Below are 17,633 nucleotides of genomic sequence, written 5' to 3'. Positions count from 1 at the left end.
AATATGTGTTGTAGCATGAGAGTGCAATTGTCTGCTTACAAAAATAGAAAATACCAAAAAATATATTAATGTAATATCCTTCCGTACATGCCATTAGAAGCACAGGTCATCATAACTCCTGCTTGGTTCATCTGCCAGCATAAAAAACTCAGCACACACACACACACTTAATCTGCGCCTTGATCTGAGGCCAGGGATTTCAGTGGGATTATGGGATATTAAATCCATAGATTATTCAATCAACTGACATTTACTCTGCCGCCACCCTCCATGTAGAGCCTCGAACACGTATACAAACAAATCACAGTGCTTGACTGTAAAATAGCTGTATGCTGTTATGTATCCGAAACAAAATGTGAAGACACACCCAAATTTGCCTGTTCCATTTATACAATCTACTACACAATATGAGCAAAATTCAGAAAGCCAGTGACTCATAAGCACTCAAAAATCAGATCACAATTCACATTCACGCACACCCTACATGCCTGCAAGGCACGCTGTTTGTTCATACTCCCCAAGTTTCTCTGTGCATGGAAAGAATCTGTGTGTGTACGTGTGTATGTGTGTGTTTTGCACTCAAGCTAGCTCAAGAGGATCTCTCTTGCGACTTGTCAGTGTGTGTGTGGTGGCAGATGTTAAATTAGGTGTGTATCCACACAAAGACTATTCTCAATCTTGCCTCTGTACCCATCATGCAATGCTGGCCGTTGCATTGAGCTGGTTCCCTAGCAACCCAGCATCCCATGTCCCAGCCGTCTCCTGGCAACAGGACCTGCGACCGTAATCAACCTGCACGCCACCCCACCCCCAATATATTCCACTCTCTTTCTTTTCAATCTCCTTTTCTAGCTTATTCTTTTAGCCGCATCCATTTCCCATTTTATAACAAACACAGTTCAGAAAGACATTCATACAAAATATGCCATTTCATGCCCATTAAACATGCCAAAGATAACACGATACTGATGTGCCTTATACTTAAACACAAAATTCTACATCAGTTTAAAGGATACTTGACCAATTCGACATCAATTTATATGAATGTATAAGGGAAAATGCATTTATTTTAAGTTCATAATTTGTATTCACCTCTGCAGTGTTACAAAAAAACAACACAGCGCTGAATACAAATATTCCATTATTATTGATTAATTATGAGGTCATCGAAACTGCATGTGTGATAATCCTATGAGAATTAGAAAAAGGCCTTTTAATTGCATGTCATGCTGCTGTTGCTGTTTGAAAAGTCACTTCAATTACTCTTATTAGACAATGAAACACCACCTCGGCTGGACGATTAAAGCACCTAATATCTTCATTCTTGAAATAATCAATAAGCTCTAATCAATTCGCCTGTTTCAAACGTGCCAATCGCTAGACCTTAAGCAATTACAATAGTAACAGACTTGAAACTGTCAGCGTCAACGCCTGCTTAAATAGAAAAAGATGGACAGAGAGAGAGGGGGGGGGAAGCATGTGTGAAAATGGCACCGCTTGGGAAATGGAGATGTGCATTGGTTGGGCTTGCTAACTCAATATGCATATCAAATTCTGAATGTAGCACATTCAAACAAACTCGCTTTTGCCAAGCAAACAGACCTCGTATGAGCAATGCTTGCAATAGCGCTGATGTCTGACACCCTGAACACGCAGTCAAGTCAACATTGGAGAAACTGTCCTGATGATTGAGACGGGGTGCTACTTTATTTCTGTCTATGGGAACCAAATGCCAAGTGGAAGAGAAAAGAAATGGATTTAAGTAAATAATGCATATTTGTTTGCTACTCTTTACTGATTAGATCAACTTGGCTCTCAGTTTGTAAAAACTAAAAAATAATAGTAGATTAAAAATCATTGTGCACTTAAAATCATTGTGTGGTCGCCCCATTGACTTCCATTGTAACTACTGTCTCTGGTCATGCTCAGTTTGTTTGCAATTAACACTTTTATAGTGAATATCCTTCATTTGAAACAACTGTACCTGGTAAAAACAGGTATAGAATATTTTGTCCGATTTCACAGACGAGTCTTAAGCCTAGTCCCAGACTAAAATGCATGTTTGAGCTGTCTTAACTGAAAGCAACTTGCACTCACATATTTTATGAATATGTCAGTGCCATTGTTTTGTCTAAAGAAGCACATCAGTAATATGTTTCTTTTAAGGAACGTTTGCGACTTAAATGATGTAATTGAACTAAGTCCTAGCTTAGTCTAAGCCGGTCTGTGAAATCAGGCCTATATGTTTTAAAAGATGATCATGGACACTTCACATTGAAAATTCGATACGTCCTTATTACTCATCAGGAAATCTGCAAATGCCATATTCATCATTTAGTGCCTTTATGGCTTTTCCTGAGCAACAATATTGATCTGGGACACATTCAGAAAGAAGACAGATTACAGCCAGCAAACAAGCTCTTAAGATTACATGATTTGTTGCAGACAATGAAAACCAACCAAATCAAGAGAGGAAGTAGGATGGACCCAAGGGGATCTGTTGTTCGGGACTTTATTATAATAAATGTCTGAGCATCCGAACACTACCACACACACACACAAAATAAAAGTGGATGAAAAGGGCAGTTTTTGCAGTTAACTACACTTTGAAAAGTAGAAAATGTCCATTAGCTAGTTTAATTTTAGTCTCAATGGTGTGAAAAAATCTACTGTGCACAGTGGATACATGTCCATCAGATTAAGTTCTGCTCTCACGGAGTGTGTGATCATCAAATGCCACACACACACACACACACACACACACACACACACACACACACACACACACACACACACACACACTAGCAGATGTCTGTCTTTAAGCTCATGGACGTCCGCCGCCTTCCCCCCACCACCACCCCCGGCTCATTATGTCAAATTTTCTTTCATTTCCCCCCTTCCCCCAATTCACCCCTCAATCTTCCCCCCTTTTCACATATCCGTCCAATTTCTCTTTAATTAGACCTACTTTCACCTCTCTCCCTCTTTCACGCTCTCGAACCCTGTAACCCTTCAATTCATCTGAACAATGGACTCATCCTGCCTGGATGTGAGTATAGACACTGACACTAAGTCAAATATACTTAATCGTGCATTTCTGGAAAGGAAACGTGTGCGCGTGCAATTTCGCGTCGGATCGCGTTAGTCTGATATGATCGCTTGGCTTTTATTTGTGCAAAAAGTACAGTAATATGAGTTTGCATACACTTTCTTATACAAAACTCAATTGGATTTTCAGAGAAGTACATTTCACATGTACACATAGTTTAAGTGTAGTGCACTTACTGTACTGTAAAAAGCAAGCACTGAACAAAACATGACACATATTTTAGGGTATACAACAACCAGTCTTATCTTATTTGACTATCCGGGTGCCCTAAACACACTATGACGGAAATCAGAATGAGCACATTGTACTAAACTACAAACAAACATCCAGACATTCACTCTCACACACTCCATCCCCCTCTCTAATAACACCTGCCCTCCCTTCCCCCACAACAAAGGCACAACAGACGCTCTTTTAAACATGCGTTCAGACGCACAACTACTCGTCCCAAACATGAAAATCCCAAAAATGTGTGCACGCCAATTGGAGCGCTAGTTCAATAGAGATCGGGCGTAATTTGATGCTTTGAATCACAATTATAATAGTAAAAACAACACTAATAGTGCAAACAGAAGCTATCTGGTCTGTCCTGCTGATCTAATACGTCTTATTTTTTGTGGCTGAGGCAGGAGTAAGAGTAAAGCTGTTCCTGAAAAAGCAGATAAAACAAACCACAAAAAAAGTCAGTGTGAAATGTGAAAGTCACATTATACCATAAATCGCCAACACAACAACTGTCTTCCAAATTCATCTGTTATTTTAGCCTTGTAGTGCACTAGCTGCAGTTTTTTTAAATGCTAAGAGCAGACCAAAAAGAGTACGATTTGAGACGTGGCCAATTCTAAAACAGAGGAAACGAACAAACGAAGGTGTTTATGTGTATGTTTAAAAGCTTGAAGGAACGCGTGAGCGGCTGAAGTATCGCCCGCCGCTTTGTTGTGCCCGTGCAAGTGGGGCCGCGAGATAAACAGAGCTAAGCAAACACGTTGGGATGGCAACGATAGGCAAAGAGCGAGAGATAGGAGAGATGGGGAAAGATAAGAGGAGGGGGAGGAGGAGGAGGAGACCATGGGATTGGAAAACCAGAGAGAGGACTCCAGGTTTCCATTCTCCTCCTCTGTCTACAATCACTGCGAGCCTCTCACCTGAAATGAAACATAAGGCCAGGTGCCACTCCAGCCATGCCATCTGTTCAACCCCTCCTCCCTTGTCTGTCTTAACCTCTCCCTTCAATACATTGCTCTCAGTTGATCTTTTATTCAGAGTTTCAATAGTAGCGAAATTAGAATATTGGAATGTTTTTTGTAAGGCATTTTTCGCTTGCCCAAACAATTGCATGAAACATGACTATTACAAACCCAAAACACAATTGTATGTTTAGAGTTTCAATTTCAACATTTGTTAAGATGGTTAAGGTTTTTTTTTTTTGTCATTCAGGACACAATGTGTGTATGTAATGCGGCATATGCAATATGCAGGGGTGTATACTGTAATCTAAATTCACTCATCACTCTTTCCCTATATAGTGAACTCTGTGGGTTTCACTATGTAGTGATTAGTGAGTGTGTGAACAAGACAGCAGTTTTAGACACAAATTCATGAATAAAATGCACCTCATGAGTTCAGCATCATGGTAAGATGTCATGATGTACATACAGTAAGTGTGTGTCCACATTGAATTTGGGTCACAAGAATAGTGTGTTATTTGTATATACTGTATATTATTTGTTGTTTGCATGTGTGAACTAGTATTTACTTGTTATAATGAGTGTATATAAGGGAATTAAGCTGCATTTTCTAAATTCTGAGAGTTTGAGAGTTACAATGACGACTGTGGCGCATCCTCAGACAACACAGAGGACCACTTGAATAACACCTTACTCTTGTCTCTCTCACTCTCATTTAATACTACATGTTAGGAAAATTTATCAAATCTCAGATAATAAAAACTGTTACTCAAATGCTTTAACGTCCAACTATTGTGATTTAAGTGAATGCTCATTTTATTAATAATTTTAGTATTATGTCATAAAGAAGTCTGTTAGTGTATCATTTACCTGAGTTGGTAACCTGAGGCCGTGTTTACACCTGGTATTAAGATGCGTTTTGGTCTATCGGATCACAAGTAGACAAGGCAGATACATATTCGTTTACACCTGGTGTTTTAATCCGTCTCTTTTGTCCACTTTCAACCACTTCTGTCCTGATTTCATCAAAGGGAGGGTCTATGGGCGGGTAAATGTATGGGCTTTTTCAGATCTTTCGAGCTAATGAACGAAATAAGCTCATGCAATTTACATATGAACACAAAAAACAGTAGCGTTCGTTTCCTATGACAGCCACAAGACCACGCCATATTTACACTACATAAAAAATCCTGTCGAATGCTTTTTTGACTACCTCTGGAAGTGGTTGAAAGTGGACAAGCTCAAAACATTTTAGACCCCGTTTACACCTGTGTTTAGTGTCATCCACTTGTGATCCGATTGACCAAAACGCATCGTAATACCAGGTGTAAGCTGGGCCTGAGAAACCTACCTGAGATCAGCCTGCTGTGTGAAAGAGCCTGAAACCTTTGAATACATATTGTTAGGATTTATTTATTTGTGTATTTATATATTTATTCAGAGTTAAGAATACTGCCTTTTCTTTGTGGCTTTCAATACTATGTTTAAATAAAGACAACACTGTGGACCGCTTGAATGACACCTAACTTGTCTATCCCACTCTCATTTAATACTAAAGACAATTCTCATCCACCCTGGAGGTCACCTCAACAGATGAGGATTGTCTTTAGTAGTAGATGAGAGTGTGAGAGACAAGAGTTAAGGACTGTTTAGACAGAACATGTTTTTCCATTCCACTGCGCTACTTTCAATTATTTTTTCAGTGTAAACACGCGGTAGACAGACGTCCTTAACCGCTACGCTCACGTCTTTTGCAGCATCTCGCGCATGACACAGCATTCTAGAATCAAGTTAAAAGGAGTTCAGTTTTTAAATGGGTTCAGGCTCTAGACCTTGCGTTTTTGTGAAAACTAGTACACACATGCAAACAACAAGTAATGTACAGTATATACAAATAACACAACATTCTTGTGATCCAAATTCAATAGGGGGTCACATAGCAGAGGCATATTTTTCAACTTCTTATTCCGCAATGATAGTGTTCACTTTCTTCTACAACAACTGAGAGTAGCTAAGGTGTTATTATGGCAAGTTATGAAGAAAAAGCAAATATTAATAGGTTATAATTCACCCCAAACATAAAAATTCTGGCATTATTTACTTTTTGTCCAAAGTAACTAAAACCAAAGATTAAAGATTGTTTACATTAATTGAAATAAAGCTGAAATAAAACTAAATATAAATATTAGATAACATTTTTAAAAACCTTAAATGATAAAAAAAAGAAATGTTGCCTTCGTAGCTAACTGAAAATACGTTTTAGTTAAAGTACAAAAATTACTAAAACTAAACTACAAATAAAATGAAATGCAAAAAGCACATAAACTACTGAAACTAAAATGAAAACTAAAAATATAAAAAATTAAATCTAATTAAAATTAAATACTATAAAAATGATACTAAAATAAAACTGTTATAAAAGCCAACGGGATACAAAATACGGACAAAAAAAACTTTGTGTTATGCAGAAGGAGGAGGTTTTATGAGGGAGAGTAAATCATGACAAAATTGTAATTTTTGGTTGAATTATCCCTTTACTTACACCATTTGAACAGGCGGATACGTTTTCATCACTCGCAAATTGACAATGCAGACAGTGAGTCTTAAAGATCAAATCTGGAAAATAAATCTGAATTCAGCCTAGTGTGAACAAAGCCTGAGGGGAAAAAAGAGAAAAAGTGAGAAATTAGGGTTCCAAGCCAAATTCGGTCTTATCTTATCGGTCTTTCTCCCCTCGTCGTGGTAACAATTCCTATCTCACCCGCACACGCACTCTAAACACACATCACGCAGCGTTGCTGGAGCGATTCGCTATGATTGACAGGCTGGGGGCGGGGCTTGCTCTGAATGGCAGGTGCCATGAGCTGGTAATAATGCCACACAGCTGGGCTTTCCGCGTGTGTGTGAAAAAAGAATGAAAGGGAGAGACAGAGAAAGAGGAAGAGAGATTTCTCTTTAAGAGGGGGGGGGCTGTGGTTCTTAATAACATGGTTCCCTTTCGTACCTCAGGGGGAGGTTTGAACACCGTCTTACCAGGCTTAGGTGAGGGGGGTAGACCAATAGACGGATGGAGGGACAGAGAAGGAGGAGAGAGGATTTAAAGCCGAGGGAACCCGCTGATCTACGCCTGGAGAGGTCGCAAAGGTCAGACTACTGTCATGCTAATAATGGGATTTGTTCTGGAGTTACTCTTGAGCACACATGCGCATAACGTTACGCACCATAAGGAAAAACAATCTAAACAGATGCTCGCAAACATTGGTTCTCCGAAGCTAAGGCAGAACGTGGTTTCTTTTCGCTTGCACTTCGATTTAATTTTGTCGCTTCTAACTCTACTCAGCCAGTCTTCGATGTTACGTGATGTGACATACGGAGTAATAAAGTCATATATCCCTTCATTAGCCTACGTCTGGTGGGACCACAATTGGCTCGGAGTCTGTTCAGATGCACCAGAAGCTTCTGTTTAGCCGCCCAGTCCACATCGTGTCTCTGCTTTTACGGCGTCTTCGCATGCAGCTTCCTCTTGTGCAAATTAAACTCGCTTAAATAGAATCTGAGGGGAAGCAAAAGATTCCCTGTGGGTTTGCTTGCTTCAAGTCTAATCAACAGGAAGAAGAAAAAAAAACATCATGCGAGCACTGAGCGTGTAGTTGTATTAATTCCTCATTAAATCTAAAAACAGACCATATAATCTCGTCCTCGAGTTCTATACGTTGACGTCAAGAACATTCGACTCGCAACATCGCTCATAATGATCCAGTGCATCTGGCAAATCTAAAAAAGTAGGTGATTTACGGATGAAAACATAAAAAGGCATTCAAAAAAAGATGAAGAGATTGGAGGTTTCTGAATTTACAGGTTGCCCGTCACGGCTCTGGCACGGCAGATGGCCTAACAGCTAATCAACGACTTCAGAGAGCGACATGATCGCGGATGCCTTCAAGGATTGTGCCCTCCTACATACCTAATTAAAGTCTGTTCAGTCAACACAGATTTCCACAGATCCTGTTTCCTGAACCATCTAATGTGTTGTTTCTACTTTTAGAAACAACTTCATGTCTCCCCCCCACCCCCACCCCTACCCCTACCCCTGCTAGAAGTGCTTTATGATAAAAGATTTATTCTATATGCAGTCTGCTATATATAGACAATTGGAAATGTTTGTCTGATTTAAACAAATCAATTTTTTATACAGCCCGTCTCTGCGTTCACGTCATCAACAGCGACAACTCACCCCAGGCAATGTCTTCTGCTCGTGCAGTGCATTCTGGGCCTTCAAGGCTGACTCCCTCGCACAGTACGTCAAGAACGCACATCCTGAAGAAGGAACAAGAATACAACGTGGGATGTATAAATAAAAATATAGCAAAACCTAGACAGTCCATGAATATTAAGCAGTGTTTTGCGAACATAAAAGGATTTGACAACTGTGACTAAGAAATAGAAAAACGTTGAATTTGCTTTCTCACCACAGATGCATTTTCTGTGAATAGATTTCTTTAGAAAGCTAGACCGTTGGAAGCAAACTCAAAATGAAGTAGAAGGAAATGAGTGCTATGTCAAACTAAAGGTTAAAGTTTCTACACATTAAAACACAGTATGTGTCCTCACTAGATGCAGTACAAGAGACATTTCTCTTCAGATATGAAAATGAATCTCATCTAGCACCATTAGTCTTCCATCTCCTCTTGAGACTGTCCGTTCAATAGACCCGCGTCAATCTCGTTTAATTACCTTTGTGCATTCCCGTGTACTTGTCCTTGATCACCGTGAGCTCATAGATCTTCCCAAACTGCTCAAAGATGGGCTTTAGGTCCTTCTCCTCCAGATTCCGCGGGATCTGGCCAATGAAGAGCTTGATGGCGTCGGCCTCCTTCATTAGGACAGTTTCCTAAGGGGACGGAGCGACAGCTGCGCCCGGGGTTTCAGCACTGGAGAGCGGCTCAGCGGCGGAGGAAGAGTCGCGTTGTTAAACTCGAGTCCCCGTGGAAAAGATTTGAACCGTGACAGCTCTGCGTTAAACAAAACAGATAAAGCTAAAATACTCGCCAACACTTTATAATAACTCCCATTAACGAGATTTATATATGTGTAAAACGACATGTGGTGCTTGTAAAGTAGCCAAAGTAAAGCTTTAAAGACCGTCAGGAAGGGAATTTCATTCGGTTTACAGCACAGTTAGCCAAACGTTAAGTATCTGAAAGAACCTTTAAACATAACACTAAAGCTTTTATCATATATCAATATCCGTCAAATATAGAACGAATAAAGTGTGTTTAAGTTTTGCCATTGTACCGTGCGCGTGCGATAATGATAAAGTGCTGGAGCGGTCTACTGTTGCTATGGTTACCTCTTCAAACCATTCCTGCTCGTGAGCGAACATACGAAAAATATGTGCACTGACTAATTTGCAACTTGTGGAAACGTTTTTAAATCATTTAATATGCATTATTAAATGTAAAACATCAACTTTTACGACCTCCCGGCCTCAGCCGCGTTTGCAATATGAAGGTAGCTACTTTAACTAGATGTAAGAACGAAAGACCAATCACAATTCAATATGCAAATGTATAAAAGAAAGGCCACCAATCGCCATTCAGTTTGCCAGAATTACGATCTTCAATGTCGGTCGATTTTGAATGGTGAACATTCTCACACAATAGGAGATCTTACAAGTTATAACATTTATAAATAAACAGATAGTAAACCAAAGCTGAAATTATCTACCAAACAAAGTCTGAATTAACTAGTAGGCCTACGTTGTTTGGTTTGTGCTGAATTAATTGCATAATATTATGGAGGATAATAAGGATTTCAATACAGTGGAAGCACTGAAATGTCAAACATCATACAATGCTTAGTAGATTTGTGGTGTAAATATATAATTTCTAGCTATTTCAATATACACTAATGATATGTTTAAATGAATGCATTATATAATGTAAATATCAATAATTAAAGATATTGTAACGTGTTATCAAAACATAGGATAAGAGTGGTTTCTATAAAGGAATTTTAAGAGAATCAAATATTATAGTAGAACAAAGAAGCTTGTGTTACGAGCTCTGTGAATAGAGCACATTAAAATTGAATGCAATAAAATAAAAATGCTTATAAATATTGACGGATATCCCCGTAGCTTCTTTGTTTAATCCACACTGGAGGCTCAGGCGTATGTGGCTCTTTGTCACGACACCACATACGCACATACATGACAGAGAACAAAAACACGCAACTATCCATGCAACTTCACGCCTTCAAATCGATAAAGACTGAAAGAAGTTTATTCAAATCTTACGAGCTCTCTGGTGTGTGTGCAAAGCCGAAATTTGCTCTCGTTTCCTTCCCTCTCTCTCTTTTGTTAATCCCAAGGGGATGTTTGTTTATTTGCTGTCTTTCTGTCTGGTTGTAGAATATGGTCTGATATTCTACGTGCACTGATAAAGAGAGCTGATGGAGAGCGGATGGCTTGAACGCAAAGCACTGTACATTCAACTAAATCCGTGCATCTGTCACCCTTGAATCGTCTTGGTTTTTGTCTCTCTGTGCCCTCTCAAATATCTCCTGTTGACTAGAATACATGCATGAATCAATAGAAGTTTAAACGCAAATCAAATGTATTTCACTCACGTTTTAATGCAGAGGCAGTGAAGAAGACGCACGGTAATGCTGTAGCCTATATTCACGGTGTTGACACTCCGTATAACCCGTAGCTTTTGACGTCGAAAGCCGGTGTCCCCCTCCTGTCCATCTCCTGTCCTCCCTCGGGGTGTGGAAACCGTGATGCTTACTCGGATTAAGGGAGCGTCTACATTTTCCTCTCACAAACCAGTGGGTGCTGTCAAATACGAACAGCTGTCCTTTTCATTTCACTGTGGTATACTATGGAAGTAAAAAGAAAATGTAATTATGACTTTATTTCTCCAAATCGCGCCAACAGTAGGCTATATCTCACAATTGAGATGATTTTTTGTGTGTATTTGCACTATTATATCTCACAATTGCAACTGATTCACAATAAGTTTTGTTTTTTCGTGATGCATACTTCATATGTAAGACTTAAAATCTTGTAACTGCAACTTTATTTTTTATACTTTCTCAAAATGAATGCTGATTGTCACGAAATATACCTTTGAATAAATTCAGTACAGTAGCCTAGGCTACTATAATTATATTAAACAGGCCTTCTTGGTTTCTCTGAGAATGAGTTGAGTTCAATAGGCAAAGGGACATATTCTCCATATGCATACAACAAATCAATACAATTAAAACAAACATAAAGAAAAGAGGAAAAGGCGATAGCAAACTCTTTTTTTTATTTATAAAATAGGCTACAATAGGACCCTATAATATTAATATTAACGAAACTGCACGTTCTCTATCCATTAAGAACCAGGATCCAATAAGAAACAAACAAAAGACCAAATGAACATGTTTTATTTAGGCTAATGGAAATTTACAGTGATATAAATAGCTTTATTGTTCGCTACTGCTTTATTTGAGTGTTCGCTTTTTGCGATTGCATGTAACATTTGGACGGTCCCTGATATCAAGGACTCTAATCCGCCTTTTGTTCTGTCGAGCTCTGACCACGGTGCTGAAACTACATTGAGCCAAATCATGTTTTCTCGCAAATTAACGCCCACATAAACTACGAGCTTTCCTCACTCTGTGGCCGAGCAATTTCCCTATCTCCGTGCGCGTTCTATCAGGGAATTCATTTTTATTCATTTTGAATGAATAAAAACAAAAAAACTGACTAAATAAAATTAGGAGGTGATATAGACAACATCACACACCGTGTGCTCGATTTACATCCTCCAAGACATCAAGTGCATGTAATTGTTCAATGGTCAGTAGCCTTCATATCAAGCTGTATGGCTCTTAGGGTAAACTCAATCAAAGACTAGTGTACTTGTGTTAATTTACTGGGATTGGCAACCATCTGCCACGAGCCCCTAAATCCGCCAATGCTACTTTTACCCTTGACCCAAAAACCCATAAGACTTAAAAACGCATCTTTCTGTTGATAACCTTACATTGTGACAAAAAACCCTCTATACTATGACTCAAAGCACGACTCAATCGCGTACATAAGAGTACGCACTTCCAATCACAGATGACTCAACTGATTATACCAGACAGTTGAATTCACGACGACATCTGCTGGTTATTTCAGTATTGCACTGAGAGCTTGTCAACGGTCGAAGTCTGTGTCAAAAATGCAGGAAGATCAATTCAATTTAATGTCCCAGCCAGCCAGAATATTAATCTATTTTTTTCAATCAAGAGCAAAGAAATCTGGATGATACACAAACTTTCCTAATTTGCGAGTAGCTTCCTTTATATCCATTCATAGAAGTTCACATCAAGCTGCTTTAGGCCTTTATATCTTTTGTGAGGTATGAAACGTGATATTATATCCACTCGCTTCAAGTGAACTTGCATAAAGGTCACATATACCCTGACCTTTACCAAGTGCATTCTTTCAAGCAATAACCAATCAGTTCTGGGATATAGACTATAACTATGGGCTTATCTATATGCATCCATTCACAAAAAAATATTGCCATCTTTTTGTCTAAACTAAATATTTAGGCACAAAATTGTCTGCATCTTCATTGCAAGAACAGAAAAAAAAAAAATGAAGAGAGCAAGCTATGATAGTTGCCTTTAGCAATAAAGTTAAGATCCCTTTGTACCAGTAGATGGAGATAGAGCTCTAGCTTTCCACTGTGTTTAATGCATTTGAAGGCCTGAGTTGGGAAACAACTTTACTAATCCACCATGTGTGCATCATCCATTGCAATAACAAGTAACTTTAAGACAACATTACATTTTGTCCATTGCCCTGGAAAAACGTGTGCATTTTACCACTTGAAATGCACCACTGACTTTATAGTGCCATGCTCTGCTGTGGACTTGCAGCCTGAGATAATTGTCAGTTCTGGCAAATATAAAAGGATAAGCGAGACATACTTGGTGTGCTCTGTGCAACAGCATATCCTTTACCTTGATTTGCAAGCGGATGGGATACAAGGGCATTGGATGTCCCCTCAAGCACAGCTGTTGCTGGGCAGACAAGATCCTTCACCAGAAGATCTGCATACATTGAGGATGGACAGGGGAAGTCAAATAAAACAAAAGGTTGATTGGGTTAAAAGAAAAAGACAAAAGACAAAGGACAGGAGGAGGGAGGGAGGGAGGGGAGGGGATGGAGAAGTATTAAAACATTATTAAAAAGCACAACCTTATATGTATGCATCTAGTATCAGTTGCATATTTTCTGTTCAGTTTCAAACACAATGTGAAGAGAAAGAATGAAATTCTATCGAAATCCCATTAGTTATGTTTATCAATGCATGATCACGCAAAGAAGAACAAAAGCACTGGTTACTTGAGCAAAGCGTTTATTTTAATAGGCTATTTGAATCCAGGGTTAATTTCGAGTTAACTGTGTATGACGAGGGTGGGTAATTTCATGGATCGCACCGCAGGCTGCACGTGCTGCTGAGGAAAGTTTAGCATGAAGCGTTTAACAAAGGTCTCACTTGAAACGTGCAGAGCACGCGCGCTTCGCGTATGTGGGCGTGTCCCTCACAACCAATTGAATTAAGTAGGCTTACGCTACGTAAAATAAACAGACGAGGCGAGCTGATGAACTGCAGAACATGAATGAAAAACCTCAACATCATCTTCGGTCCTTTAAAATGTATTGGTGTAGAATTAGTCAATGGATTTTGTTTTATGATATTTACTTAAAATTCAAAATATTTATTTCACTAATTATATATTAATATAATCATTTGACAACTGAAATTATAATAATTCTGCGTATTAAAATGATAAGTATTTTAAATCTAATAATTGCATATTATAACGAATTATGCCTAAAATATTGCTGATAATTATATAGGCTATTTAAAAGTTTTTTTGGCTCTCATTTCCAGTTCAGAAACTCAAAAATAAAATCCTGATATTATTGTGTGTGTGTTATAGGTGTGTGTTTTTTTTTTTTTTTCAACGAAATTCGAACATAGCCTATCATATTCGATCTTACTGAAACCCGAGGCCATGATGAGACACTTGGTTTGACTTTCTAATGTATTGGAGTGCTTCTTGGTAAACCCTTACTGTGTTTTATCAATACACATACGTTAGAAATAAAAAAAAACTTTGAATATTCATAAGAGAGAGGCAAAAACCTGTTTTTTGTTGGAATGCAAATAAAACTATAACCGTTGAACTCTGGCCCTTCTCAATTTCTGTAAATAAATCTATAAATTAAGAAATAAATGTAGCTTTAATAAATATTGTGTTCTTTCACTTGTATTTTTTGTGTGCACATTACATTAAGTCTATAAAAAGTATAATACAAGCGGATTAGATAATGTTTAGTTTAGGCTAAACATTCTTTTAAACCTCAATCGCCCAGTTTTACAGAGGGTTAAGTAGCCTACACCCAAAAATGAAAATTCTGTCATCATTTAGCCTACTCACCCTTATGTTTTTCCAAACATGTATGACTTTCTTCAGCTGAACTAAAAAGAAGATATTTTGAAGAATGTTGGTAACCAGACAGTTGATGGTATACCAAGCAATAGCCATTGACTTGCATCGTATTTTTTTCCCTGTGTGTCAATGGCTACCATCAACTGTCTGGTTATTGACATTCTTCAAAAAAAAATCTTTTGAGTTCAACAGAAGAAACTCATACAGGTATGAAACAACATAAGGTAGAGTAAATGAAGAATTGTTGGGTGAAGTATCCCTTTAAGCCTATAGTCCCAGACTAAAATCCATGCTTTGACCATTCTTAACTGAAAGCAACTTACACTGAGATATCTTAAAAGGTCAGATCCATTGTTTTGTCTCAAGATGCACACCAGTAATGTTTTTTTTCTAAGGCACGTTTATAAAAGCTACTTATGTCGTAATTTAACTAAGGCCTATACCTGGCTCTAAGGCCTGTCTGTGAAACCAGGCAATATTTCAATAATTTCTACAAAAAACGTGATTTAAGTGCTTGATAATTCATCCTAATATGCAGCGTTTTCATCAGATCTTTCTACCAAATCACAACACATTAATATGTTATGACTGTATTTTTGGAAACTATTTATGACCTTAAAGAATAATTCAAGAATTTAGGTTATAGTTTACCGACAGGTATTTCAAAACTCTTCTCCAGAGATCCGCCATGTAAAGCAGGGACCTCAGAGGGAGAAAAGAGAGTTTGAAAACCCCTGGTGTGAAACTATAAAGAACTTTGCTCAACACCAGAAGTTTTCTTTCCATGAGTGTGTTCTTTTCTGAAGAAAAATTAAACTTTTGCTCAGGTGGCACGTGCTAGTTTTGATGAGGATTCTGTTGTAGGGTAGAGAATCCAATGAGTTTATACCAGGACCGATTGGGCTCCCCTCGGCACAGGGCCCAGGACAACATTCAGGGTTGTCTCCCCCTAGTGACGACCATGTAAATATTATTTTTATTTTGCATCTTACATCACAGATACTAGTGGTTACACTATTTCTACATCTGTTGTTTCTGGATTGTAGACAAACATTAAAGATTAAGGCAATTAATGAACTGCTTAGCCTTAACGGGTCTTAAGCAATTTAATGCTTATTTTGTGATTTTAAACACTTCGCTATATTATACGCGTCTTAAAGGGTTAGTTCACCCAAAAATTTAATTCTGTCATTAATTGCTCACCTTCATATTGTTCCAACCCTGTAAGTCTTTTGTTCATCGGAACACAAATTAAGAACTTTTTGATGAAATCTGAGAGGTTTCTGTACCTTCATTAACTACCACTTTGACGCTCCAATAAATACATAAAGAGATCGTAAAACTATTGCATATAAATTGAGTAGTTTTGTCAACTTTCTGAAGAGACAATTGAATTCAGGCTTTTAATCACATAAACATTCAGTTGTGGTAAACTGAAGCTCAAGCATGTTCGCTTGACGTGGGAGAACCAATGAGGTTCATTCTCGCGCAGCACATTTGAGCTTCTGTATGAGATTTGTTTTAGTCCGTCAAACAGGTTCGGTTGAGCCTGATCAATGTTCATATGTGAATAAAAGCCTAAATGCAATCTGTTCATCAGATAAAGCGATCATGTCTTTTCAGAAAATGTAGACTAAATCGCTCATTTCGATTAGTTCTCTTTAGTTCTCAATCTCTTTATAAACTTTTTGAAGCGTCAAAGTGGTAGTTGCGTGGCTGTCAATGGAGGGACAGAAAGCTCTCAGATTTCTTTAAAAAGATATTAATTTGTGTTCCGAAGATGAACGAAAGTCTTACAGGTTTGGAACGACATGAGGGTGAGTAATTAATGACAGAAGTTTCATTTTTGGGTGAAATACCACTTTAATTTTTCCAACGGCATCACTTTAGTTATTTAGCTGGTTTCTCATTATTTAACATTTTGCAATAAATTATATATCCAATTATTTTGCTTATTTTTCTTTTTGATGAAAGAACGTTGAAGAATGAAAGGCGTGATATATCGAGGCACAGAGAAAAGCCAGTTTCAAAATGTACTGGAATGTTTTACTTTTGTGATGCAGTCAGACCTTAAAGATTTCTGAACCAACGTCAGAATTGGACAACATGGCTTTGATCATTGCCAAAATCCTTCCTAAAGAACGAGGCAAATTTCTTTATTACTTTACGCGTTTTTCTTGTTGTATTAATCAGTGGGGAGAAACTCAAGGAAATTGTTACCCTGATTTGATTCAAGGAGCTGACTCCATAAACATTCGTGTACATGCAATCAGCCACAGCTGATCCTCGAGAACAAGTGATATTAAATTAAGTGGAACTATGATGCTTATATAGGCTTCATATTAAAATGAAGGGGTTCTTGTGTAAATTCTTTGTCTTATATGCTATATATTAAGTGTGACCAGAGTTAACTCTTGATAAAGTCCTCATTTGATTTGAAAAAAGCTTTTATCTTTAACTGTGTCTGCATATAATTTGACAACTTCAACAGTTAAAAGTGTGCAAATGTAAGCCTAAAGTGAGGTAAAACTGCAAGAAATTAAGAGGTAAATACTCTGCAAACCATGCGAGAGGAGCATTTTGTCCAGGATCACTAAGTTAGAAGCAGGAAACCCGAAGTGGAACTGAAACGGATCGATTATAGAACGCTTTGAGTGAGGTGAATAATTTAGTTTGAATCAACTGTATGCATTTTCAGATTTCATTGCTTATTAGAAATGGTTTGCTAAAATGCTATGATAAAAAATGGCATTCATTAACTCATTTAAACACCAAGTAATTAGGAACTTTACTTTAAACGGGATTAAATGCCTTTGGTTCTAGAA

General features: G+C 38.1%; 1 protein-coding gene across 6 annotated transcripts in view; it reads right to left on the bottom strand.

Moving 5' to 3' along the window:
* celf3a (cugbp, Elav-like family member 3a) overlaps positions 1-17,633 on the bottom strand; it is a 36,388-nt gene that overhangs the window by 17,861 nt on the left and 894 nt on the right. For 4 of the 6 annotated variants that reach the window (XR_013795044.1, XR_013795045.1, XM_079590655.1 and 1 more), the window contains exons 1-3: positions 10,927-11,066; positions 9,031-9,308; positions 8,531-8,613 (exon numbers count right to left, since the gene is read on the bottom strand). Coding sequence is in view for 4 of the 6 variants with exons in the window: in XM_079590655.1 (XP_079446781.1) it covers positions 8,531-8,613; positions 9,031-9,175 (228 nt within the window). In the remaining 2 variants the exon portion in view is untranslated. Of the gene's footprint in view, positions 1-8,530; positions 8,614-9,030; positions 9,309-10,926; positions 11,179-13,308; positions 13,399-17,633 lie in introns of those variants that run through there. The other 2 variants (XM_079590657.1, XM_079590658.1) reach the window with 2 other exon arrangements.

This window comes from Phoxinus phoxinus (assembly GCF_949152265.1).
Source record: "Phoxinus phoxinus genome assembly, chromosome: 19".
Classification (NCBI taxonomy): Eukaryota; Metazoa; Chordata; class Actinopteri; order Cypriniformes; family Leuciscidae; genus Phoxinus; species Phoxinus phoxinus.
This window is presented reverse-complemented; position numbering and strand designations above follow the sequence as displayed.